This window comes from Heterocephalus glaber, unplaced genomic scaffold (genome assembly GCF_053883595.1).
Source record: "Heterocephalus glaber isolate CG9 unplaced genomic scaffold, H.glaber_assembly_v1.0 deba00001760, whole genome shotgun sequence".
NCBI lineage: Eukaryota > Metazoa > Chordata > Mammalia > Rodentia > Bathyergidae > Heterocephalus > Heterocephalus glaber.
In genome coordinates this window covers 7,671,901-7,699,019 of record NW_028258457.1, presented here as the reverse complement: position 1 = coordinate 7,699,019, position 27,119 = coordinate 7,671,901, and the positions used below count along the sequence as shown (strand labels likewise).

Genomic DNA, 27,119 nt, shown 5'->3' with positions numbered 1-27,119 from the left:
GGATAAACCCAGCGACAGGGAGGACCCAAGCTCCTCTTGTTGCAGAATACCAGAACCGGAAACAGAACACACCCAGAGATTTGGGGCGGTAAACAGCTGTATTTACATCGGTGGACCTGACCGGGATCTTTCCTCAAAGAAGTCTGGCCTAGAATATCAGTGGGCCAGCAGTTTTCTAGGGTTGCAAGCAGGAGGTACAGAAGCAGAAGCAGAGTACTTGGCAGTCTTTGGTTGGTTATTTGACATTTTTTACCTCTATGAGGCTGAATTCCATTGGAGTTTCCCTGAGAATATTTTAAGCAGAGTTTACACAACGCAGAGCAAAGAGTTCTGCAGGACTTTGAGTCCATTATGTTCCTGTGGTGACAAATTGCAGAAGTTGTCATGGCTACTCAGGTACATTCTACAAAGAGCCTAGTTACCTAGTTAACCCACTGTTGCCTAATAACACAGTTAACTCATAGTTGTCCAGTTCAGTTATTTTTTTGTTAAAAAATATCCATCTGCCTGGAAATTCCCTTTCACTCTGACAATGAGAACAGCCAAGTTTGTATCAGGAAAACCAGCCCCTGCAAGCTTCTCCAAGAAGATCAATAGCCCACGACCTTCCCCTCCAGTTCTCTTTTATGCCATGGGCAACAATCCTCAGGTAGATCCTGCACACCCAGAGCCACGCTGACTGGTTTGGCTGGGCCTTCCAAGTAGACCATTAGTTAATCCAGCGCAGCAGCTGAGGCGGCAGAGTCTATACAGAAGAAGGGCTTATCTAGCTTGTGCCCTGGAGGCCGAGAGTCCAAGATCAGGGTAGTGCTAAGACAGACAGCTAAGCTCCTTAGAATGTATTATAAGGCAGTTAGGCAGGGCCACGAGCTCAGCACAGAGCACAGAGCACAGCAGTGGCCCGAGGTCCATCACTGAAGGCCAGGCTTCAGGCAAAAGAACACCTATACCATGTACTTCCCCTCGAGATGAACAGTAGGACCTGGTATTCTAAATAGGCAGCAATCACTTGAGGTGGGGAACAAAACCTTCCCAGCCCATTTCTTCCGGGAAGTCCTTGTTCCATGTATGCTTGCTTTGTGACTTGCTTCTCCCTTTGATCCGCATTTAATCAATATTACCTAAGCTACTATACTTGTAATCTTATTAGTGGACTGTAGTTTTGTCCCACCTTGAACCCACCTCACCTTGTGGCTTTGCTTAATAAAACACCTTTGAAAAAAAAACCTTTGAGAAGCAGGGTGGGCAGGCAACCCACTTTCCAGGCCCCCTTCTGTCTCTCTTAGGCAGAAGCTATCTTTCTCTCAATAAATTCTTCCTACTCCTCACCTCTGTTGTTCCTAGAACTCATTCTTCCATTTTAGAGAACAGGAACTCGGTGTTTAGGACATCTAGCAGGTTGGGTTATAATATTTCCCTACATGATTTGGATTACTTGGAGGTCCCCTATCATAGGCCCTATATCAAGGGGACCCCATCTGCTGGCTTCTGCTGGGGTCACCCTACCTACCGCAGAACAGAGGGACAGGAAGGGAACCCGAGGAGGCTGAGCAGGGGTGGGAGTGGCCTCACTTAGCCACGACCTTTGTAACAGCTGCTTTCACAAGAGCTGAATCAGGCCCTTTCCAAGCAAGGCTGCCCTGACCTAATCACCTCCCAAGGCTCCCTCTCTTATCGTTATTTATTTATTCATTTCTGAGATCAGGTCTTTATGTAGCCCAGGCTGTCCTTGAACTCTTGGAGACCTTCCTGCCTCAGCCTGCCCAGTGCTGGGATTATGAGTCCGCCTCTTAAAGATTCCAGGACCTCAACATCAGACTGCTGGGAACCAATCCTCCAGGACAAGAATCTCTGGGGGACACTGGCAAACTGTCTGCAAAGGGCACCCCACACTCCATCCAGGTCTGGTTTTTCAAATCTTATACACACATTTGCATTGTAAATTTTAAATGCAGTTTGTTTATTTTAATTTTTGTTTGGTTGTTTTTTTGAGTAAGGGTCTCCCTTTGCTGTTCAGGCTGGCCCTGAACTCAGTGTGTAGCCCAGGCTGGCCTTGAACTTGCAGCGATCCTCCTGCCTCTCAGCCTCGCAAGTGCTGGGATGACAGGCTTGCACCACCGCGCCCAGCTTTCTTTTAAATTTTTACATATTTATTTGGAGACAGGAGCTCATCAAGTTGCCCAGGCTGGCCTCAAATTCAAGATCCTCCTGTCTCAGCCTTCTCAGTACAGTATCTGGGATCACAGGAGTGCCCAACCATTGCTAGCTGAATTAAACATCTTTATTCAGACTAACTTTATTTTTTAAATATTTATTTACTTACTTATTTTTATTAGTGCATGTTTGCAGTTCATCGTGTTCACATTCATTGCAGGGAGTAAGTGCATGTGCTTAGCATATCTTAATTCTTTTTAGTCCCCTTCCCTCCCATTTCACTTCCTCCCTTCCTCCCTCCTTCATCTTTAGATGCCCTCCTTTTGGAAAAAAAAATCTATTTCCCTGTGTCCTATTGTCTATCTTTTATTTTGCTTTTAAAACTATTTACACTTCAGGTTTTCCATAGAAGGAAAGTTATGCAATATTTAAGTCTGTGTGTCTGATTTATTTCACTTTACATTACGGTCTCAAGGTGCATCCATTTCCTATAAATGACTCAGTTTATTCTTTTTTTTTTTGGTACCGGGGATCGGACTCTGGTCCTTGCGCGGCTACTTTTTGATTGTATCTTTTACTGTTGGGGGGTTACTTTTGCTGCTGTTTTGATACAGGGGTCTCGCTATGTAGCCCTGGCTGGCCTCAAACTCGCAGCAATCCTCCTGCTTCAGCCTCCCGAGAGCTGGGATGTTGACAGGCGTAAGCCACTGGGCCCGCCTCCACCCCACCCCCCTCCCAGCTCTGCGGTTGCTTCCCCGGGACCAGCGGCCCAAGCTTTTGCCGCTGAGCTTTGTTTGCCCTGTCCACTGCTTCCCCCGCGTGGCCATGTCCCAAACTGCAGCCACCTCCTGCACCCTGGCTTATTCCTAGAAACAAACCCGTTGCTCCTTGCAACCCCTCCAGTGCAAACCTTGCCAGGGCGCGGAGGGTTCCACCCGAGAGCCAGCCAGGCCCCACCCCAGAGAAACCCACAGAAGAGCATGAGCGCCACACGCGGGGACTGAAACTGCAAGCTCATCTGCTCCGGAGGGATTCTCAGAGCAGATTGTCCGGCTCAGGGTCTGCAAGGACCAGTAGGAATATTTTATTATTATTTTTGAGACACGGTCTCACTAGGTAGTTCAGGCTGGCTTCGAACTACCGGCAATCCTCCTGCCTCAGTTTCCCAAGACCAGGGGCAATATTTTAGGAAGGTACAAAAATAAATAACATCCTAGGCAAAGGGAACGACATACAAAGCACAGTTACATACGAACCCTGGATGCCCCGCCCCACACCCCTTAACTGCACGCCCACACTGAGGCCTGGAGTTGCCATTCAAGGCCCATGCCCAGTGCTCCTTCTGAACTCCGCTCTTCCTCTCATATCCGGTGCCCGCCCCAGTGTCCTTCTGCCTCCAGCTCAATTCCTAGTCATGCATCCCAGTCCCCAAAGGACCTTGCCCAGTCTCTCTCTTGTTCTCACACCTCCCATGGCTCCCCAGTGCGGTCAAGAGCAACTCCAAGCTCTTCAGTTTGGCCCCTGAGACTGTGAAAGACTTGGTCCTCCCTGACTCATTGTATCACAATCATGAACAACTACAGAAAAAAAAAAAAAAAGGCAACAAAATCGGGCACAGTGGGGCAGCCTGTCACCCCAGATACTCAGGAGATTGAGGCAGAACAATCTCAAGTTCAAGTCCAGCCTGGGCAATTCAATGAGATCCAGTCTCACAAGAAAACATTTTTAATTGGCTGTAGCTCTGCGGTGTAGTGCTGGCCTAGCACCTTCGAGCCCATGAGTTTAATTCCCAGTACTGAAAAAAAAGCCAAACGAAACCAAAGGAAACCACACAACCTGGCATGGTTCAAGGCCAGCCTGGGCTACATAGTGAGTTCAAGGCCAGCTTGGACTACATGGTGAGACCTTGACTCAAAAAACCCAAAATACCCTCCCCCCGAAAAACTCCGATAAAAAGCCTTTGAGACATTTTCACAAAGGGAAGGCAGCTCGCGCCCTCTTGTGGTGAGGACCACATTAACAGCCGTGCGTCCTCTGGGCGGAGACCTCCAGTCTTTACAGCAGGCGATGAGCTGATGATGAGTTTAGAATATTTTCTGCGTGCCCTCAGTGAGAAGGTGGGGTGAAGGGCTGGAGAACAGTAAACAAAACAAACAAAAAACAAACGGAATGTGGTCCTCACTCAAAACATCACAGTCCATGGGGCATGGGCCGGGGATTTACTTCAGTGGTACTGCGCCTGCCTCGAAAGCACAAGGTCCTGAGTTCGATCCCCCCCCGTACCGAAAAACGAACAAACAAACAAAATATCACAGTCCATTGTGCAAGACAGTTTCAAATGCATAATTTATCCCATCATTTTTAAAAAAAATTTTTTCCTTTTAAATTTAATTTTATTTATTTATTTATTTTTAATTTTTTTTTTCAAATGCATAATTTAGATTCTGGTTTTGTTTTATTTTGTTTTTTGGTACCGGGGATTCAAGTGCATAATTTAAATAGAGGCATTGCAGAGAGCCTCTGGAGGATTCAACTAAGGGCCAGTTAGATTGTTTAAAAGGGAAAGCTAACCAGGCGCGGTGGCAAACACCTGCAATCCTAGCTACTCTGGAGGCTGAGGCAGGAGGATCACCAGCCTGGGCAATGTAGCAACACTGTCTCAAAACTAAACCAAACCAAATCAAACACAAACAAAACAACATATTCTCAACAACAACAAAAAGGGTTGAGGATGTAGCTCAGTGGTAGAGAACCCTCGTGTTTAATCCCTAGTACTGGGGTGGGGGGAAAGCTCATTATACACCGCTTCCAGTGGTGGCGAACCTATGGCATGCATGCTGCAGGCAGCTGTTGTCACTGAAAGCTCTAAAAGGTTCGCCATCGCTGTAAATATAGAAATGCCCATGGGATTACAGGCATGTGCCACCACACACTGCTAGTAATATGTAGTTATCTTTGCTTTTTCCCAAAGGAATAATCATTTGCCAGTTTTTTAATCTAATAAACTTGTAGAATTTTCCTTTATTTTATACAGAAACACAAGAGCAAAACAGGTCTTTCGCCGGTTCTGATGGCAACAATGAGACTCAAGATCCCTGTCTCATTTACGCTATCACCTGGTGTTGGGCAGGTGAACAACCCGCGGTGGGGCAGAGCCTGAGGTCTGTAGCTCCTAGATGAGGGCCAAGCTAAGCCTGCAAGGGAGGGGTACACAGTGGTGGTCTTGTGCGCTTTCGCTTCCGGGGCAGCCGCCCTCCACTTCCGGTGCCTCCAGCTGCCTGGCTCCAGGAGAAGAGAAAAGAGCAAGAAGCTGCTGTGCAGCCCTGGAAAGCAGGAGGCCGGCATGCAGATGGGTTAGGAAGGGGTTCTGCCCTTTCTGAAGCTGTGACTCTGGTTGCTTCTGTTTTCTGTACCCCCCCATCCCCACCCCCGCCACTGGGATGGAACCCAGGACCTTCACACTAAACTACATCCTAGCCCTTGTGTATTTTTTTATTTTGAGACAGGGTCTCGCTAAGTCGCCCGGGCTGGGCTTGAATTTGTGATCCTCTTGCCTCAGCCTCCCTGAGTGCTGGGATGACGCGTGAGCCTCCACGCCCAGCTTGAATTGGAGTTTCTTTGGATCGAAACCTTATTGTGACTCCCAGGTCAGAGTACCCCTCTGTTGAATATAAAAGTGTTGAGCGGGGAGCGTTTCCCCACTGTGAGGAAGGGACGACAGGACAGGGTGAGCTCCCAGAGTTAAATCCTTGGGTGTCTCTGCTTCAGCACCAGGGACGGGGCCTCTGTGGCCTGTTTTAGCTGTCTGGCCCCCAAAACGAGATTGTGTGCACCCGGTGAATGTGGGCTTTCCTAGTGAACTATATGGGTGAAGCGGCTGCTTACATCAACCAGTTGAAAAGTTCGCTCTTCTCCCTTTTAGATTCCTTCATAGGATATTGTGCCAGGTCGCGCACTTGTAATCCCAGGACTTGGGATGCTGATGCAGGAGGATCACCAGGAGTTCAAGGCCAGCCTCGTGCCAAATCCCTAACCCTGCAGGACCCCAAGCCCTTTCTCATGCCTCCGTGTGGCCTGGCCTCAGCTCCTCTCCTGCTCTGGGGCCAAGCGATTGCTTCATTGGACCCTGAATATGGAATTCCCTGAGCACCCTGTGACCCCGCATCCATCTAAGAAAAGCAGGTAGGACCCATAGTTACAGGAAGACGCCAATGACTGCTCTGGAAAACCAAGAGTAAGTGCTCCTGACTGCAAATGCTGCCTACGTGAGGGGAACGGCGCAGGGGCGGAGGGGACGCCTAGCTAGAGAAACACCGTGACCCAGAACCTGTAGTGGCAGGTTTGTTTAACCTCTTGTTAATTGCTACTCCAGTCCTTCAAGACCAAGAGGACTGAGCCTCAAGGTATCCAATCAGGGGCTCAGAGGTGGGGCCTGTAAACCATCCAATCAGGCGGCTTGCTAACATTCTCGCGGGATCTTAGTTTCTCGCTCCTCCCTCCCTGCAGGTTCCGCGTCTCCGCCGCCTGCAGTGGGCGGGTCCGGCTCGCCATTGTGGCCTGGTGACCTCCTGGGGCCGCAGGAGCGCTGGGGAGGGCGCCGGACACTGGGAACCTGGAAGTGGTGAGTGGCGGCGCAGTGCCTGGTTGGAGTTGGCCGGAAGTGGCTCTGACGGGACCCGCGCTCCCCCGCGTCCGCTCCGAAATCCCGAGCGCCGCTTGGTCCTCGGTCCCCTCCGCAGCGGGCGGGGCTGGGCCGGCAACCGGGACCCGGGTCCTGTGAGTCCCTGAGCGGCGATGCGGCCCGGCTCCGAGCCCTCTGTGCAGGGACGGCGGGAGTCCCCGGGACTTGACTCGGGGGTGGAGTTCGTGCACGTTAACAGCTGAGGTCCTGTAGTTCCCAGGGTCACCCGTTTCCTTTGCATCGTCCAGATGCCTAGAAAGCAGCAGGGTACATCCACATCTCTAAGCCGGCCTTGGTGGCCCACGCTTGTAATCACAGCACTCAGAAGGCTGAGGCACGACATCGCCACGAGTTCAAGGCCAGCCTGAAGTTCATAGCGAGACTCAAAAACAAGCAAACATCTAATACACATCTCTGACAACTAGAGCCTAGGGCCGGCAGTAAATCCTTAGAGTTGCACTTCCTCCCCTACCCGGAATGCCAACTCTCCACCTCCAGTCCACAACCATATCGACTGTTTGTTTTTCACTGTGCATATCAAATAGATGAAGTGTTTTGTTTATAATTTTTCATAAAGCAATGGATGCTCTTTTTAGATTTGGGTTTTTCCTGGGTCCTTTTCATCAGAGGGAAGCAGAGAATGACTACCTGAGACTCCACTGAAAGAAATCTTCCTGCCTCTCCTTTGTTTGCATTTTTTTTTTTAGACACAGTCTTGATGTGTAGCCCAGGTTGGCCTCAAATTTGCAGTGATTCTCCTGCCTCAGCCTCCCAAGTGCTGGGATTAAAGGTGTGTGCCTCCATGCCCAGTGCTGACAGTGTATTCTTGTAATCTGCCAACACTGGAATTATCTAATTTACTTTTTTTCCCTCTAGTTAACACAGAACCTCCAAATGGATGCAGATTACTTTATACTGTCCTGTGCTACATAGTGACGTCCTAGAATACAGCGGACCTCGTGCAGGACGGTGGTCACTGCAGCCAGGGTTGTCTGGTTTGCCATGGCCCCTCCCTGTACAAAAGCCACTGGTAAGGTGACCAGTAAGCGGCCCCGTCGGGTGATCGACCTGGAAACGAAATTAAAACTGATTCAGGACTACGAGGGTGGGAAACCAGTGATGGTCATTGCCCGCCAGTCAGGCATGTCCCATTCCACCATCGCCACCATCCTGAAGAACAGGAACAAGGTGACAGAAGCCCTAAGAGGCTCCGCGTCCCTGAAGGCCACGAGGCTGACAAAGGTTCGAGAGGGCCCCATTTCGGACATGGAGAAGCTGCTGATGACCTGGATCGAGGACCAGACCCGGCAGTGCGTCCCCCTCAGTACCATGATGATCACAGCCAAAGCCAAGAGTCTGTTTGCAATGCTGAAGGAAAAGGCTGGGCCCGGCTACAATGTGGAGTTCAGTGCCAGCTCTGGGTGGTTGAAGCGATTCAAGAACCGCTATTCATTACATGATGTCAAAGTGGGCACTGATGTCCCCAAGGAGCGTGTGCCCGGCATCTGGAAGAAGACGCTTCGGAGGTTTGTGCATGACTTCAGAGGGCTGGCAGCGGAGGAGGAGGCGGCAGCACAGGTCAACAAGGCTGTGGCCGAAGTGACTAGCAACTTTCCCCTGGGGGCAGATGAGGATGACATCAAGGAACTGTTGGAGGTGGCGCCCAAGGGCCTGGCCCATGAGGAGTTGCTGGGACAGGGACACAAGGCCAAAGAAGAGGCCAGAGAAGTGGAAAGCATGGGAGAGGACAGAGAAGCAGCCCCAAGAAAGTTCACAGTAACGGGCCTAGCAGAGGCTTTCTCGGACCTCAACCAGCTCCTTAAGAAGTTTCAGAGCATGGACCCCAACCCTCAGAGGTTCTCGGCAGTGGAGAGGGGCGTCCGGGGTGCACTTTCTGCTTACGAGCAGATCTATGATGCTAAAAGGAAGCAAAAAAGAAGAGGCGCCATTCAGAAAGGAGTGGCATCTGTGGGCGAGCCCCAGGGAGGTCCCTCAGGAGCCATCCCAGAAGGCGGCATTATCATCATCGCCGATGATGGCACCATGCGTGTCATCGCCCCTGAGGGCCTTGCCATGGGACACAGCGGGCTACACAGTAGTGATGTCAGTGACCCTGACCATGTGTAGGACCAGGCTTGTGTGTCAGTTTTTCTAATGAAAAGTTTAAGAGTTAAAGTATTTTTAAATTAAAAAAAAAAAAATAGAGCCAGTTGCAGTGGCACATGCCTGTCATCCCAGCACTTGGGAGGCTGAGGCAGGAGGATTGCCAACAGTTCAAGGCCAGGCTGGGCTACATAGTGAGTTCAAGGCCAGCCTGAACTACAGAGCATGACTTTGTCTCAAAAAACCAAAAAAAAAAAAACCTTTTAGAATTATAGGGATGTAGCTCAGAGCACTTGCCTAGCATGCATGAGGCCCTGGGCTCAATCCCCAGCACTGAAAAAAGAAAAATATTTTTGTGTAGTTACGGAGATTCCTCATTTAATGACTTACCTGTTTAACGACTGTTTGTATTTATGACCAAGGCGTGCTGTTCGCCGCTCGGACTTAGGACAGACACAGCAGTGTGAGAAGCAGTGCAGCCTTATGGTGGCTTCTGCAGTACCGTACTGTAACTTTTGCTGATTGTACAGGACAGTACTGTAGTTTTATGTTTTACATTATAGGACTACATGTAAAAGTTACGCAAATAAAAGCAAAGTCATCAAGGTGGACTTTCCTTTGACCATTTCTTTGTTCTGAATATTGTAATGTACATATTATATACAGTTCCTCATTCGGTGACCAGTTCGTTTAATGACCTAGGCACAAGACCATAGCTCGGGTGTTAAAGCGAGGAATGTCTATATATGCACCATCTTACACTCACTCTGGTTATAGTTCCCTGCTGGTGAAAATGAGTATCAGGAGGGAGCATTTCCACACTCTAAGGAGGGTACAGCAGGGTGTGGGCACCTGAGCCCTGGTTATGTCCTGAAGTGTCTCTGCTTTGTTGCTGGAGACTGATCCTCCCCAGGCCTCCATTTCAGCAATTAGTGTGGCTCCAAGCTTGGAATATGTTAACTTTTTTTTTTTTGGTACTTGGATTTGAACTCAGGGTCTTTGCGCTAATCTGCATCCCCAGCCCTTTTAAAATTGTGTTTTAAGACAAGGTCTAGGGGCCAGGGATTTAGCTCAGTGGTGCTGCACCTGCCTTACAAGTGCAAGGTCCTGAGTTCAATCCCTGGTGGTGGTGGGGGGAGATCTCAAGTCACTAAATTGCCTAGGCTGGGATCAAACTTGTGATCCTCCCATCTCAGCCTCCCAGAGTGCTAGAGTTACAGGCATGCACCACCATGCCCATCTTAACCTTCTGAATGCTGGTTGCCTTGTGAATTGTGGGCAAAGCAAGCTGCTTATTTATTTTTTTTGGTACCAGGGATCGAACTCGGGTCCTTGTGCTTGCGCAGCAGGCGGTGAAACCACTGAGCTAAATCCCAGGCAGCAAGCTGTTTATTTGAGCTAGATCAAATGTTTGCTTTTCTTTCTTTCTTTTTTTTTTTTTGGTACTGGGGATTGAACTTGGGACCTTGTGCTTGTGAGGCAGGCGGCAAAACCACTGAGCTAAATCCCTGGCCCTGCTTTTCTTTTTCTTTTAAATTTTGAGTCAGGTTCTCACTAGGTTGGCTAAGTTGGGCTCAAACTCGAAATCCTCCTGCCTCAGCCTCCTGAGTAGCTGGGATTACAGGCATAAGCCTCCAAGCCCAGTTAAATGTTTGCTTTTCTCTTTTTATTCCGTTATAGGATGTTACTAGCACATAACTCCATGCATTTCATAATTTATTACAGTGTCATGTGCCTACATCGTTCATGCTACTTTGGAGGCGGGAGGATGGCCGAATTTGAGGCCAGGCTAGACTCCATAGAGAGTTCAAGGCCAGCCTGAATTACATAGCGAGATTTTGCCTTAAAGAGAAAAAAGAAAAAAAGGAATTGAGAACTTTGAAGGAAACGAGTTGAGATAAGAAGGACGCTGAGGGCATGCGGAATATCTTCTGTGCAGAGTCGGGCCCTCTGGGAGTAAAGATGTCATCATTGATCACTTATCTCCAGCCTTGAATAAATCTTCAAGGGCCTAGGGGTGCCAGAGCACTTACACGGCATCCTCAAAGCCCTGGGTTCAATCCCAGGAACTGCCAAAACAAAATTTCAGGAAGACTTCTGGTTTGGTGGCAAGCAGGAGGGAGGCTACACTGAGTTTGAAGGCGCCAGGTTTTGGGGCAGGATACCTTACACTCTGCATGCTTGCTCAGTTAGGTCTTTCCCGGGCTGGGGAGTGGTCGTGTGTGCTGGGAAACCTATGGCCTGAGCTCCGGGGCCTCCTCCCCTGCAGCAGCACCTGTCCCGAGGCTCAGGAGTGATGGTGGTGTCGCCAGGCTCTGGGTACTGGGGACCTCAGTGGAGGTCACAGATGCCTGCACTCACACCTTTGTGGCCCTGCTGAACTCACAACGGAAAAGCAAAGCGACAGAGCCAAGTCGTGAGCTGGAGCATGGCCACTGGAGTTGTGACGCAGCGCGTTAAGAGTATTATGTCAGTGAAGCTATGAATTCTGCATTTCTAAGTTCTTTTCTGGTGTAAAATGTCCACCTAATTATTATTTCAGTACTGGGGATGGAACCCAGGGCCTTCGCTCTGAGCCACATCCCTAGCCCTTTTAAATTTTTATTATTCTTATGAGTGAAACTGGAGATTGAACACAGGGCCTTCATACTGAGCTACAGCCCCAGCTACTAATTTATTGACATTCAGGATTGAACCCAAGCCCTTTGCACTGATCTACATCCCTAGCCCCGCTCCCGCCTTTTTAAAATTTGGAGACAGGGTCTTGCTAAGTCGCTAAATTGCCTAGGCTGGGCATGAACTTGCAATCCTCCTGCCTCAGCCTCCTAGAAAGTGCTGGCATTGCAGGCGTGTGCCACCATGCCTGGCTCCCAGCCATTTCTTTCACCCACGCCTGGGCCAATTTTCTTTCTGAACTGGAAACAAGTTCTTAAAACGCAAATGTGTTGGGACTGGGGTGCAGTTCATGGGTTGAGTGCTTAATTTAAAGCTCTGGGTTCCATCTCCAGCGCTGCGGGGGAGGAGGTGTAGGCAGAGAAAAAACCAGGAGGATTGCTTACAAATGTGGGTGGGCTAAGTCACGTGACCCCGACAGCGCTGTCACTCAGGGCTAAGGGGGCGGGGCTCTGACAATTATCCAATCATCCGCGCCCCCGGAAAGGGATGGGCAGTCGCTACGCAACGGCCGGTGGACTTCGCTTTTTTCTTCCCACAGCACTGTCATCAGGTCTCTCCCGTCCAACGCCGCTTCAGGTCTGTTGGCCTCAGCACCCGTCCCTGTATGACCTGCAGTGACCGTAGGAGTCGTAGGGAGGACGCCAGGACGCCCCGGAAGCCGGAAATGGTGAGTGCGGGGGAGTCGGGAGCTTAGGGCCTGGATGGAGCTGACCGGAAGTACCTGAGGGTACTTGGGCCTGTGGTGGCCGTCGCTGCTCGATCCTCGGTCCCCGGCCCCCTCCGGACGCAGGTCGGGACTGGGACGGCAGCGGGGACCACGGGAACGGCGAAAGGGACACGGGGACACTGACTCGTGTGTGGGGTTCGTGCGCCGGAGCAGCTGGGATAACTTCTCACCAGTTCGCAGTATTGAGATTATTTCCCTTTAATTCTAGATTGATTGATTGATTGCGGTACTGGGGATTGAACTCAGGGCCTTGGCACTGAGCTACATCCCCAGACTCCTCAGCCACTTCTTTTATATTTTATTTTGCGACTGGGTCTTGCTAAGGGACTAAATTGCTCAGGCTGGGCTGGGACTTGTGATCCTGCTGCCTCAGCCTCCCAGAATGCTAGGATCACAGGCATGTACCTCCACGCCCAGCTTTCTACATTTTCAACACATGAAGTAATTAAATTATTTTTCCACAAGGCCCTGGGTGGCTGTATTTAAAAGTGATTATTTTGGTTTGTTGGTATTTTGTATTAGAGGAAAGCAGAAAATAACCACTTTGAATGGTCCTCTCCACAAATGCATCCAAAGAAATTTAGGATTGAGGTTCCTCTTTGGGAACTTGCCTGAGGGATCTGTCCTTTATGCACAGCTGCAGGTGAGCACCACCCCTCCCTGGGTGGGTCACCTTGAAAGGATTTCATCACTGAGTCTCAGTTTTCAGTAAAGGGCACAATCTGTAGTGTGAATACAAACTGGAAAGCAGCCTTCCAAGAGAGCAATGTTACTCATCAACCAGAGCTGGCCCATTCAACGGCAAACACCAGAAGATCCCTGCAAAAGGGAGACAGTGCAAGAAAAGCAGATGCGCTTTGATACAAATAGCAGTTTATGGCCTGTGGGTGACATAAATGGTAACTCTGACTCTTGCGCTGCTATGCATATAGTTCTTGGACATCTGTTTGTCCTTATACCACTCCACGAACTCATCCAACAATAATGGCCATGCTCCCTCTTCATCGTAGTTGCTGAGGTCAAGATTAATTGTTCTGTGGAATTCAAGCACATTGCACACCCTACTGGTCTTTGCTAATCACTTCATGTTTTGATTGATGACATAGCAGGTACACAGATGTGCTCCAAGAAAAGGAGTAGTTGCAGACTGACAGCAGTTTGGCACCATAGTTCTTCTAAGAGTTGGTGAAAAACTGCAAAAAGGGACCAGATTTTTCCTAACAGCAGTCCCAACATGCACTTGGCAGTGTTTATGTGTAGGGTGCGCTGGTCCTTTTCCCGTGCAAAGTCAAATGGCTATCTATAAATAAGCTTAAAGTTTGTAGAGTCATTTAATAATGATCACAAGCAATCCAAAGAATTTCTGTGTTGTTCTGTTGCATCACATTGTAAAGAAGTCATTCCCGTTAACCATTCTTGTAGAGTAAAATAACCCACGTTTTGTGCATACAGTTTCCAAGCTAGGACAAGCATAACTGTTTTCAGGATCTACACTGATGTCTTTACAAAATTTCCCCATTGCTTTAGGACCCACAATGTCCTCAGAACCTGCTTATTCATAGAACTACTCTGAGCACTGCTTACTTGAGAAGGCTTCTTCAGTCTTAACTCTAGTTGAATTGTATTTTCGATACATGCCATCCTGTCTCCTCTTCTTAGCAGATAAGTTATCCCAGAGAGAGGTCTTCTCTTTTTCCTTGGGGCATCACTTATTAAAGCAGACTGAAGAACTGCAAGAGCGTGGGCTTTCTGTTTGGTGATGGTCGACCAATGTCTTCTGTTAGATTTAGCTCATTAAGGGTGGAGTAGATCTTATGAATATTTGCCAGTGTTGAGAGATAAGAGTTCAGCTGAAAGTTGACAGCTGCTGCATCTGCACTTTGACCACCTGGGCTCCTGTGCTTGCCTCTCGGTCCCCACACTGGCTCACCGCACCTCTGCTAGGAGCCGAAGAGCCACCGCAGGCACTCCTGATACTGTGAATTGTTTGCAAAATAATTTCCAGCTGTGAATATTTTAGTGTCCAGTCATCATTTTCTGAATGAGAGGTGACTGTGGGTTTTCTTGTTGAATTGGCAAATGTGACATAATTTTCTTCCCCGAAAGAGGGTCTGAGTGATTTTGCTGGATTCGTCAAACACTAGGATTGGCAGGAGTGCTAGGCACTGTGGCGCCTGCCTGCATCCCAGCATCAGGAGGGCTGAGATGGGAGGGTCACCTGAGCTCAGGAGATGGAGCCCAGCATGGGCAATTTAGTGAGACCTTGTCTCAAAACAAAACAAAACAAAAAAAAGGCCGAGGATGTAGCTTTCTGTAAAGGCCTGGGTTCAATCCTCAATACCACAAAATAAACAAATAGATAGAAAAGATGAGAAAAAAAATCCGTGGAGGCTGGGGGTATATCTCAGTGGTAGAAAGCTTGCCTAACATGCAGAAGGCCCTGGGTTCGAGTTGTAGCTCCGTGTGTGTGCACGCACACACACACGCACGCACACACATCGTTGGTGACTTCCAGAAGTGTGAGCTAAATAAACCTCTTAATTTTGAGACAGGGTCTCGCTAGGTTGCTAAATGACCCAGGCTGGGCTTAAACTTTCGATCCTTCTGCCTCAGCCTCCTGAGTGCTGGGATTATAGGTGATTTACCTTTGGGGAGATGTGGTGTGGTACTTCTACCTGGTTGCTTTCGGGGATCTGCAATAGCCTTTGCATTGCTCATGGTCTGCAGGAATGATGTGAACTATATACGCCTTCCTCTGGGAGCACAGGTCTGACCTTATGTCAGTCATCCTGCACTGGGAGCATACACTTGCCAGTCACTGAGGACGGAGATACTGAAAAAAGAACTCAGAAAAGTGGATGGGCCATTGGCTCACACATATGCCAGCAGTCTGCCACCTTGGTTAAACCTGTAAAGTAGCTGGTAAACAGGCCACTCCCTCCCTGACATGATGTAGAAATAGCTACTGGACCTCTTGGCACCCAGAGCATCTAGGTCCGCTGGATGTTCTGGCCCAAGTTTTTGTGTGTGTGTTCAGGCTGCTAGGGATGACTGCCCGGCCTTCGCACTTGCTAGGCAGTGTTGTGCCACTGAGCTGCACCCACAGCCTTAGATGTTGTGAAGGCAGCGTAGTCCTTATTTACATTATTTTCTTATGGCCTTTTTCCTGTGACTCCCACACTGGCCCATGTTGAATGTCACGCTGCCAAAGGCTCTTCCCTGTTCCCCCGCACTCCTGGTAGTGCCCTGACAGAACTCACTGCAGGGCCTTGGCAGCCTCCCCTCCTGCCTCCTGGAATCTCAGGATTCCTGGGGTGCTCAAGAGTTCCTGTCATCTTCTGTGTTGCGCATTCCCTTGTCCCCACGCTCCTTACCATTAGAGTCACAATGTCTGGCCACATCTGAAAATAAAGGCTTTCTTGGGCCCTCAGCACACAACTCCACCCAGCTGCCTGTGATGTTGTCTTAGTTGCTTTCTTGGCACTGAGACCCAATACCCAACACCCACAACTTAAAGGAGAAGTTTAATTTGGTTCCTGGTCTCAGTTCACACTTGGCTGGTAGAGGGTGGAGACAACATGGTGGAGGGCATGGGGGAGCGAAGCTGTTGAGTTCATGGTGGCCCAGAAGCAGAGCAGGGAGGAGGCTGGAGGGGAAAAGAGGCAAGGACCGAAAACTCCAGGCCACACTTCTAAGGCTCCACCAACCCCTGGGGAGCTCCTTGGGATTAATGGGGTAGACGTGGGGAGGGAGTCTGTAGGCTTGATAGGTGACATCGCCAAATTATTATTATTATTATTTTTTGAGACAGGGTCTTACATTGTAGTGCAGGCTGGGCTTGAACTCACTATGTAAGCCCGGCTAGCTTTGAACTTGGGGCCATCCTTCTCCCTCGGCCTCCTGAGTGCTGGGATGACAGGTGTGCACCACCACACCTGGCTGTGCCAAATTCATGTCGGATGGTACACCTGGTGAAGCACTGAGAGGTCCTTGGCAGGGGTCAGGACAACCTACCCAACATCTGCAGCCATCTCAGCATGAGACTCTCGAGTTTAAGAGTCACTGTTTGTGCTGAAGGAACCCTAGGAATGTGCCTACAGACACCCAGAGTCTAACTCCGGATGGCACAAGTCTCTGCATGTGCCAACTCCACAGGTACGAGGCCGGACCAGGATGCTGTTTGTCCAGGTTGGTCCAGGAGGATGGATGGTAACGAATACCTGTGCTTCCTTCTCTTGCCACAAGTGCAGGTGACTGAAGAAGGCCGCCTGGAACTTTTACCTCCCTTCTCACTCGCAGGCTACAGTCATTGCTCTCGGTACTGGCAAGGCTTGGGAAACCAGGTCAAGGAACTGAGTGAAAGATGCACGATTTGGTGCTGAGGAGGGACTGGCCTGTGTCTGCCCTATTTTTGGGATGTTCAGAATGGAACCTGGGCCTTGCTCATGCTGGGCAAGCATTTTGCCACCGAGCCACACCCCAACCCCAGAATTTAAGAGAGGTTTGAGGTTTATGGAACAATTAATCAGAAAATACAGAGTGGGCCTGGACATGTAGCTCAGTGGTAGAGTGCCTGCTTAGCATGTGCAAGGCCTTGGGCACAATCCCAGCACTGCAAAAACAACAGGAAAAGAAAGAGCCATGCACAGTGATGCACACCTGTAATCCCAGCAGTCTGGGAATCTCAGAGTCTGTAATCTCAGCAGGCTGAGGCAGGAGGATCTCAAGTTCAAGCCCAGTCTGGACAAGTTAATGACTTAGCAAGCCCTTGTCTCAAAATAAAAAAGAGCTGGGAGTGTAGCTCAGCACCAGTGTCCTAGGTTCAATCCAGTAATAGCAAAAATAAAAATAAATTAAGAAAGAAAGAAAAATGTAATGTTCCCACACCACCACTGTGCCTCTACAATTTGCCCAATTTTTTTTTTTTTTGGTACTGGGAATTGAACTCAGTACCTTATGCTTGCCAGGCAGGCATGGTGCCACTGAGTTACATCCCCGGCCCCCAGTTTGTCCAATAAAGAAAAAAAAATCTAGTATTACTGTGCTATGTTTGTTAAAAATCAAAGAACCAATATTGATACATTGAATCCATGTTTACATGAGGGCTGTCTCTGTTAGGCATTCTGTGTGTTTTCACTGTATTTAGTGACGTGTCCATTATATTCCCATGATACAGAATAGTTTCACTAATTCCTAAACCTCTCTGTGTTCTACCTTACTGTTTTCCTTCCACCTTGAAATCTCTGGCAGCTAGTGGTCTTTTTAGTGTCTCATAGTTGTCTTTTTTTTTTTTTTTGGTACCAGGGATTGAACTCAGGACCTTGCGCTTGCGAGGCAGGCAGTGGAACCACTGAGCTAAATCCCGGGACCTCATAGTTGTCTTTCTTTGTTTTGTTTTGTTTTGTTTTTGGTACCAGGGATCTTTGTTGTTTTTGAGACAGAGTCTCCCTATGCAGTTCAGGGTGGCCTTGAACTATGTAGCCAGGCTGTCCTCAAACTTGTGGCCATCCTCCTGTCTCAGGCTCTGGAGTGCGGGGATTACAGGCATGTACCACCACCCCTGGGATCATAGTTTTGAACAATGTCTGATACTTGGAATCACATTGTGTATAACCTTTATAGATTGACTTCTTTCATTGTATTTATTTATTGCCAATACTGGAAATTAAACCCAGGTCCTTGCACATGCTAATTGTTGTACCACCAAACTATATTCCCAGTCCTACAATGGACCTTTGAAAAAATTTTTGAGGGGCCAGGAATTTAGCTCAGTGGCACCGTACCTGCCTTGCAAGTGCAAGGTCCTGAGTTCGATCCCCAGTACCACACACACACAAACTTTTTTTTTGAGACACAGTCTTGCTGTGTAGGGCAGGCTAGCTGTCTTAGTTACTTTGTTGCTGAGACAAAATACTCAACACCCAAAGTTAAAGAAGGAAAGGTTTATTTTAGCTCATAGTTTGTAGAGGTTTCAGTTCATATTGGCTGGCTGCAAGGCAGGGGAGCATGGTGGAGGGGCATTGTAGAGGAAAAACAGTTTATGGTGAGCAGAAGGCAGCAAAGCAGTGAAGTACCAAAGAAGTGAAGCAACAAGTGACAAATGGGTAGCACTCACACCCAAGGTGGGCCTTCCCATTATGCCAAACCAGTTGCACTAATTTAGCAATCAAACATCCTTAATCTCAGCATCACACACTCTAGATCCAGCCACCTCTGAAAAGTCCGACCTATGAACACCTGAGGCTTTGGTGGGGACAGTTAGATATAAGCCATAACACTGGCCTTGAATTTGCAGTCCTGCCTTAGCCTCTCCAGTAGCTGGGATTACAGGTGTGTGCCACCACTTCCATTTTACAGTGTGCCTGTAAGGTTCTTCCTAGTCTTTGCATCATTTGGTACCTCATTTCTTTTTAGCACTGAACAGTATTTCATCGTAGGCAGATAGCAGAGATTGTGTATTCATCACTTATGAGGAATACTCTTGCTAACTCTTAAGTTTTGGCAGAGATAGCCAGGCATCGTGGTGCACACCTGTAATCCTGGCACTTGGGAGGCTGAGGCAGGAAAATCATGAGTTCGAGGCCAGCCTGAACTAGATAATGAGACCCTTCCTCGAAAAACAATAAACAAGCAAGTTTTGGCAGTTATGACTGACGTTTCTGAAGCCATTCATGTACAGGTTTTTATGTGAACATAAGTCTCTTACTCATTTGGTAAATACCCAGGAGCATAATTGTTTCATTGTATGGTGAGAGTATATTTAGTAAGAAGCTAGCTGCTGGTCTTCCAAAAGAGGATGCCATTTTCTGTTCCTTTTAGAAACAAAAGGAGATTCTTGACTTCCACATCTTCAGGATCATTTAGTCCGCTCAGTATGTTGAAGTTTAGCCATTTTACTAAGGAAGTGCTGCTGTTTTATTCTTCTACTTGCAATTCTCTAATGACGTGCAATTTTAGCTACTTTTTATATACCTACTTTCCATGTGTTTAGTGTCTTTGGTGGGAGGATACTTGCTGAAATCTTAAGGTCATTTTTAATTTTCCTCTTTGTCTTACTGAGTTTTAGGAGTTCGAGCCGGGCATGATGGCACATGCCAATGATCCTAGCCCTTGGGAGGCTGAGGCAGGAAAATCATCATGAGTTTGAAGCCAGCCTGGGCTACATAGTGTGTTCAAGGCTAGCCTTAACTACGTAAGTGAGACCCTGTCTCAACAAAGCAAAACAGAACAAAACAAAACAAAACAAAACAAAAAGTTCACTGACTATTTTCTAGTGCCTGTCTTTGATGAGATAAATGTTTTGCAAGATTTTCAACCTTTTATTCCCCCTTGGCATGTGTATCCTCATTCTCTATATCTGGACTAAACTTTGGGTAAGAGTCTACCTGCCTCGACAGGTGAACATAACAGTTATAGTAATGAGCTGGGCATGGTGGCACATGCCTGTAATCTCAGCACTCACACGGCTGAGGCAGGAAGATCACAGTAAGTTTGAGGCTAGCCTGGGCTATGTAATTCAAGGCCACCCTGAACTACAAAAGGAGACTCTGTCTCAAAAACAAACAGGGGCTGGGGATGTAGCTCAGTTGCACAGCACCTGCTTAGTAAGCACAAGGTCCTGAGTTCTATCCCTGGTACCAAAAAAAGCCCAAAACCAAAAAACAAACACCCCAACCAAAAAACAAACAAACATCCATAACAATAACAAAAAGAGGTTATTCCTAATTATTCTGATATCTTTCAGATCTTTCATATCAATACAAGCTGTCCATCTTTATTTTTCCTTGCTGTTAGAGAACAGTAAGACTTCTAGTGACCATAATATAAACATGGAGATCAGTTCCATGAGTTCTTAGTACTGAGAAATTTCTGAGAAAGTGATTGTGGACAGAGATCAGAATCTGACAGCCACATTCATTTACCGTAGACTAAATGTGTGGACTCGACAGAACTGTATATGAGATTTTAATGGATTGAACAGAGATCCTCAATGCTTTGTATCACCTGCCTCTGTAAACACATCTGGGATGTTTCAGGATTCCGTGACCTTTGATGATGTGGTTGTGAATTTCACCCTGGACGAGTGGGACCTGCTGGATTATTCCCAGAGGGAACTCTACCGAGATGTTGTGGGGGAAATCTTTATGAGCTTGGCTTTTATAGGTAAGAAGTCAGCCTCTCTTTACTTAATTAGAGAACATGTCTTTCTCGTCCATTAGTGCTGTATCATGATTTGAAATGTGCGAAGGGAATACTTTGGTAAATAAACGGCATGGTGGCAGTCCATTGTGAACATAGAATCTAATATGTTTTCTCCTCATTCTAACAACTCATAATTATTTTTCTGGCCCTACATTACAGGGGAAAAATGGAACCAGAACATCGAAGATTGGTACAGAAATCAAGGGAGAAATTTAAGGTAATTTATAATGAAAAGAGAAAGCAGTGTCCCACAAAAAAATATTAGTATGCTATGAAATTTTTAAAATAGTAAATCAGCTCACCTCCAAATTTACCAAGAAAATTTCCACCAAAAATATGTATTTAAATATGACATAGATGTTCAGTGTTTGCAAAATAGGAAATATTTATTAGAGATTATAAATATGAATATCAGTATTTTATTTTACTTTATTTTTTGGTACTGGGCATTGAACTCGGGTCCTTGTGCTTGTGCAGCAGGCAGCAAAACTACTGAGCTAAGTCCCTGGCCCAAATATCAGTATTTTAAATAAAATAGATGGATTTAAGCCCTCTTACAGAGAACTGACTATGGACTTTGAAACAACTCAGAGTAGAAAATCTGTGCTTTCCCCAATAACAGTAAAAATGTAAGTTTAAACACATATTGATAAGTATGCATTGTTAGTAAGCAAACTTTACTGTGTTTTCATTTCTTACAGCAGTCACATTGTAGAAAGCCACTGTGAAAGTGATGAAGGCGGTCAGTGTGGAGAAACCTTCACCGAGATTCTAGATCAGAATTGGGACCAGAAAACCCTTCCTGAAGTGAAATCCCAAGAATGCCGTGTGTGTGGAGTAGTCTTCTTGCCTCTTTCATCCCCATCTGAACCCATCGCATCTCCCATGGGTCAGGGATTAAATGAGTATCAGGAATTGGAAGGGAAACCACATACATGTAGACAGTGTGAGAAAGCCTTAGGCTGTTACTGCCCTTTCCAGATTGATGATAGGAGTCATACTGGAGAGAAATCCCACGAATGTCAAGGACACGAGGAAGCCTTCATTTCTGTCACCAGCCTGGAAGGATATGTGATAACACATGCTGGAGGTGGACCACATAAGTGTTCTGTGTGTGGGAAAGGCTTGCAGTATCCAAGTTCACTTAGGATCCACGAAAGGATTCACACTGGAGAGAAGCCCTTTGAGTGTAACCAGTGTGGGAAAGCCTTCAGTTGTTTAGGTTCAGTTCGAAGACACCAAAGAACGCACACTGGAGAGAAACCCTATACATGTAAAGAGTGTGGAAAAGCCTTCAGTTCTCTCTCAGGCCTTCAGGGACACACAATGCGGCACACTGGAGGTGGTCCTCATAAATGTAAGGAATGTGGGAAGGTCTTTAACTCCCCCAGTGCACTGAAAAAACATGAAAGAACTCACACAGGAGAGAAGCCATATCCATGTAAGCATTGTGGGAAAGGCTTCATCTGCTCCACTTCAGTTCGAAAACATGAAAGAACTCACACAGGGGAGAAACCCTATGAATGTAAGCAGTGTGGGAAAGCCTACATTTCTCTTTCGGGCCTGCAAGGACACATGATAAGGCACACGGGAGATGGGCCCTATAAGTGTAAATTTTGTAGGAAGGCCTTTGGCTCTCCCAGTGCAGTTCTGAGGCATGAAAGTGCTCATGTTGTGTAGGATTCCTATGAATAAAGTTATGGGAAAGCCTCTATTTGTCTTTCAGGTGTTTAAAGATATGTAATAACATAATGGAGGCTGATCTGACAAATGTAGGGTATCTGAGGAAGCTGAAGAAATTTTACTCTAATTCAAGTACAGAACAAAATTCACACCAGAGAGAAATACTATGAATGTAAGGAATGTGGGAAAGCTTTGAAACGTCAGTTTGTTTGGAGTGTATGGGCTTACACTGGTAAAAAACTCTATGAATAAAAATGAAATGAAACTTTGCCCAGTTCCTTTTGATCTTTTAAAAATTTTTTTTTTTTTAGACAAGGTCTCAGTATTTAGTTCAAGCTGGCCTTGAACTATGTAGCCCAGGCTGGCTTCAAACTCATGGTGATCCTCCTGCCTCACCCTCCTGAGTGCTGGGATTACAGGGGTATGCCACCACATCTGGCTTCCCAGTTCCTTTTGAAAAGGTCAAGTCATGAAATCATGAACTGTTTGTAAACAACAAAACGTTCTGGTTGTTTTTTGAAACAGGGTCTCGCTATGTAGTTCAGCCTGGCCTTGAACTCACTATGTAGCCCAGGCTGGCCTCAAACTCACTGCAGACCTCCTGCCTCAGCCTCCCAAGTGCTGGAATTATAGACGTGTGTCACCATGCCTGGCTTTGGTAGAGTAGTTTTGGTTTTAGCATTTCAAGCATACTACACTCAAGGATGAGACTCCATTAATCAAATGCAGGATTTGTTGGGAGAGAGAGCACCCACCTCTGGATCTGATTGTCTTCCAGGTTAGAGGCACAACCCCCAGTATCTGGGAATGGGTGAGAAATAGTGAAGTTTGCACCTCAGGGAGAGATATCAGTAGAAGCAGAAGGCAGAGGGAGCCTGTGCTCTTGGCTACAGCAGTTTGCAGGAAGTCTATACCTTGCTGAGCTGAGCCAGGGGCAACATGGGTAGTCTTGTTTCAAATCGTATAGACTTCTCCCTTTTACCAAGTTTATAGAGATATTCTCATCAAGTCCTTGATGCAAGCCTGGGCAATTTAGCAAGACCCTGTCTAAAAACAAAAAAATTAAGGTGGATGTGGTGGCACATGCATATAAATCCAGCACTCTGGAAGGCTGAAGCAGGAGGATCATGAGTTTGAGCCCAGACTGGGCAAGTAAATGACTTAGTGAGACCCTGTCTCAGAATAAAAATATAAAAACAAAGGGCTGGGGGTGTACCTCAGTGAGAAGGCCTGAGGTCTGATCCCTAGTACTGGGGGAAAAACAAAGGCAGAGTGCAGCTCCGTGGTAGAGCACTTGCCTAGCTGCATGAGGCTGTGTGTTCAGTCCCTGGCATTGCAAAAGACAAAAACCTTTGTGGTGCCACAGAGCAGACTAAAGAACTTAACCTGATGCTCTCTATTAAAACTGCCAGAGTTCGGTATGGTGTATTTCCCAGTTCCTCTCCTTTGCATGGTGGATAATTTGAGGTAGTGAATAATAATTTTGTTTCCTGAGTAATGTCTTTTTTTTCCCAATAAACAATTACTTTATTGATGGAGCTAAAATTAGAATCCAGGCCTGATTACAAAGCCCATGGCCTTAAGTGAGATCACAATGACTTTATAAGTAATAATAATAATAAATTCCATCCTAATCTACTTGAAAGAAATGTTGAAATAGTCCATGAAAACACACAAAATGACATAAAATGGAAAACGATTACAATTTATTAAATTCAGTGGCTTCCAAAATGCAGGAGAAAAATCCCTTACAGAAGATTCTCCATTCCAGGTTACCAATTTTGTCATTCTTAACTGTGCACAACAGATTACCAGGAGCTTTTAAAAAAGCTTTGCCAGGCCCCACCCAAACCAACTGGCTAAAATGCCCTTTTTCTAAAAGAACCTCAGGATTGGGAAATTCCAATTGAAATGCTTTAAAAACTATAGCCACAAAAGTAAAATACTCTGAGTCAGAAAACACTCTAGTTTCTAACTTTTATAACACCAAAGATTCCACCCATGCTTTGTTTTCATTAATTTCGTTGGTACGTTTTAGGTATACAGTATCATGACATTCCTCATTGGGGATCTATACCTTTACACGATATATCTTGGTTCTTATTTTTTTTCCCATTCCCCTGCCCTCCCACCTTTGCTTTTGTTATTTTTCCCCCCAAGTCTAATGTTGCAAAGATGTTTTATCTATCAAATTACGTTAAATAATCAAGTTCTCTAGTTTCCCCTCAATGTTAACCAGCTTATGACAAGCATGGGAAAACACTAAGTTAATTTGATTCAATTATTAGCCAACAATTTTTACATTCTCGGTAGTTTTCCACCTCACTTCAAGAACATTTGTTGCACTTTTTAAAACACTGTAAGTAAGGTTGGGGATTTAGCTCAGTGGTTCTGCTGCCTGCCTTGAAAGCGCAAGGTCCCGGGTTCAATCCCCGGTACCAAAACATTGTAAGTCATAGCCTTGTAGAACCATAGAGGATCCAAGATACTCCTGCAGTCTCTCTTAATGTTCTTATTGTCTAATTTCTAAATTTTTTTTAATGTGTTACTATTTTTCAAAGGCAGTGGTACCTAACTCTTTGGCTTCAAGTCGACCCTTTTGCACATTTAAAAATTACTGAACCCAAATAGTGTTTTTATTATGTTATTATATTAACTAATATTTACTATGGTAGAAGTTAAACAACATTTAAAAATATTAGTTCATTTTACTTTATTTTTATTTTTATTTATTTATTTTTGGTACGGGGGATCAAACTTGGGTCCTTGTGCAGCAGGCGACGAAACCACTGAGCTAAATCCCCAGCCCCTACTGGGGATTTTTTTAAAGCTGGATAGAGCAAATAAGACTACTGTATAATAGCCATCAATCAAATATTTCTTTGCTTTGCTTCTATGTTTCCTGTATAAAAGCTTCCCCTTGTGTTCCCTTGGCAGAGCTGGAACTATCTCCAGTCTGGTGCTTCCCAACTCAGAAACTGCTGATTGCTCAAGTAATTTTTTTTAAGTTTCATTCTTAGTTTACCTTCTGACAAAGCTTACAATGAGCTGTAGCCATGCCTGGTTCATCTAATAAACAGATCACCTTCCCACAGCCAAAACCCGACATAGCATTCCCCTTCTGGATAAGAAAGAAATACTGCTCTCTTACTGAAAGCACGCTGTCACCCTTACCTATAGTGGCCAGGTTCTGGAACGTGTCCAGCATCACATCTCTGTAGAATTTCTTCTGGAAGGGGTCCAGCAAAGTCTACTCCTCCAGGGTGAAGTCCACAGACACATCCTCAAGGGCCACTGTGTCCTAAAATATCCCAAAATACCCCGAATTTGTATGCAAGAGGATGAGTGAGACAAGTCTAGGAATCTATACTCAATTCATAAGAAGGTTACATACAATTCTGTGGCCTTCAATAGTTACTATATGATGTGGTCACAGAACTCATATTCCCTCTTCAACCTCTTCCATATAAGTTTAATAACACATTGAGCATTCGGACTTATCTCTACATTTTTACTCTGGTCACTACAAGTCTTATGACTGTCAGATGGTAGAGTCCAGGTGTACTTGGAGAAATGCTGTACAATGAAACAAATTTTAATGATGCTGTTACAACATATTTAAAGATCTACTGTTGGCTTTTATGATTCTAGAATGAGGCAGCATTTCATTCTATAAATCAGAATGAGTGGTCCCATGAGCTGGAGCTGAGGAGTTTGGGTTTATAAGTGCAACTGAGCAGAAGCAAAGTTTATTTGCTGAGACAGTGTCTGGCTTTGTAGCCCAGGCCCTTGAACTTGCGAGATCCTCCTGCCTCAGCCTCCTGAGTGCTAGGATTACATGTGTGCACCACCCTGCCTGGGGTTTCTCCTGACAAGGCAGTTTGGGCTTGGTGACATGAAACCTCTGCCTGAATAACTCCGCTCGGTTTCGTATGCAGGGCCTGGGGTAGGAGGTCAGATTGAACCAAGGACCTCCGATACACCTGATCCAACAGGACCGACGATGAGGATGCTGGCGTGTGGGCTGGGGGGAGTGGAAACCGGAAAAAGGGATTTGTTGCTACTTTTCAGAGCGAGGAGATAAAGAGCCCGGAATTTGGGACCCGCTTCTCGTATATTTGGAAAACTCGGGAGAACCAGGTGCCCCTCGGGGAGAAAGAGGAATGGGGACCCCAGGGGCCCGAGTCGGGTCCCCGTGTCCCTCCCGCCGTCACCGCGGTGTAGGGGACCGACGACCGAGCGGCGCCCCGGAAGCAGGGTCCAGTCAGAGCCACTTCCGGCCGGCTCCCACCAGGCCCTTCGCCCCCTTCTCGGGACGCCTGGCCCCGCACTCACCATTGCCAGGCCCCCGGGTGTCCCATCATCCTCTCCCGTGGCAGAGGCAGAGCGACCTGAGGCAACGCAGTGGGAGGCAGCAAGATAGGCGCCGGAAGCAGTACCCGCCGGCGGGCACGGTTCTAGCGCCTCAGGGCAGCGCGGTCCCACCCACCGTTGCTGACACGCCCTCCTATTGGATGATTAGTGCGGCTCCACCCCCTCCGTCCCCTCAGTCCGCGGCCACCTGAAGGTTAGGTAGCTGCGTCCACCCGGCTTTTACCAGAGTTCCTCAACTTGGTTCCGCTTGCGAGCTTTACGGTTAATCCAGTTTTTTCCCATCCTTCAGGCCAGACACTGGGGCCTGCAGAACATAGTGGAAGGGGACATGGGTGTGCGTAGGTAATTTCAGACTCAATTTCCAGATCGAGGCCCTTCATAAGCGACCCTGGGAGGAGGAAATGCAGAGCCAAAGGGTCCCCAGGTGAAGCTAAACTGAAGCAGAGGGCTCAGATGTTCCCCCAGTGGTCAGCATCCTGGCCTAAGGCTGGAAGGCCACTCGTCAAACCCTTAACGCAG

At 47.0% G+C, this 27,119-nt stretch overlaps 2 protein-coding genes, 1 long non-coding RNA gene and 1 pseudogene across 4 annotated transcripts; 2 read left to right on the top strand and 2 right to left on the bottom strand.

Annotated features, from left to right (window-relative positions):
- The first annotated feature begins 6,645 nt into the window (after nucleotides 1-6,645).
- Nucleotides 6,646-9,549, top strand: LOC110345914 (uncharacterized). Of its 2 annotated transcripts, XM_087201324.1 has the most exons (3): nucleotides 6,668-6,775; nucleotides 7,543-7,625; nucleotides 7,712-9,549. In XM_087201324.1, the coding sequence occupies exon 3, from the start codon at nucleotides 7,838-7,840 to the stop codon at nucleotides 8,960-8,962; it is 1,125 nt and encodes a 374-aa protein (XP_087057450.1). In that variant the 5' UTR covers nucleotides 6,668-6,775; nucleotides 7,543-7,625; nucleotides 7,712-7,837; the 3' UTR covers nucleotides 8,963-9,549. The 2 variants fall into 2 exon arrangements, with proteins under 2 accessions (XP_021100485.2, XP_087057450.1); XM_021244826.2 differs by lacking the exon at nucleotides 7,543-7,625 and having other exon boundaries at nucleotides 6,646-6,775.
- Nucleotides 9,550-9,684: 135 nt separating this feature from the next.
- Nucleotides 9,685-22,495, top strand: LOC101709250 (uncharacterized). Its single transcript, XM_021244825.2, has 4 exons — nucleotides 9,685-12,281; nucleotides 20,378-20,504; nucleotides 20,703-20,760; nucleotides 21,245-22,495. The coding sequence occupies exons 1-4, from the start codon at nucleotides 12,219-12,221 to the stop codon at nucleotides 22,221-22,223; spliced, it is 1,227 nt and encodes a 408-aa protein (XP_021100484.1). The 5' UTR covers nucleotides 9,685-12,218; the 3' UTR covers nucleotides 22,224-22,495.
- Nucleotides 13,257-16,295, bottom strand: LOC101719120 (DCN1-like protein 4 pseudogene; annotated as a pseudogene).
- On the bottom strand, nucleotides 20,911-26,705 carry LOC110345915 (uncharacterized). The gene is made up of 2 exons (XR_002389550.2): nucleotides 26,562-26,705; nucleotides 20,911-25,527 (listed from the first exon to the last, which is right to left on the bottom strand). It is a non-coding gene; the product is annotated as an uncharacterized LOC110345915 (long non-coding RNA).
- Between the last annotated feature and the right edge of the window lie 414 nt (nucleotides 26,706-27,119).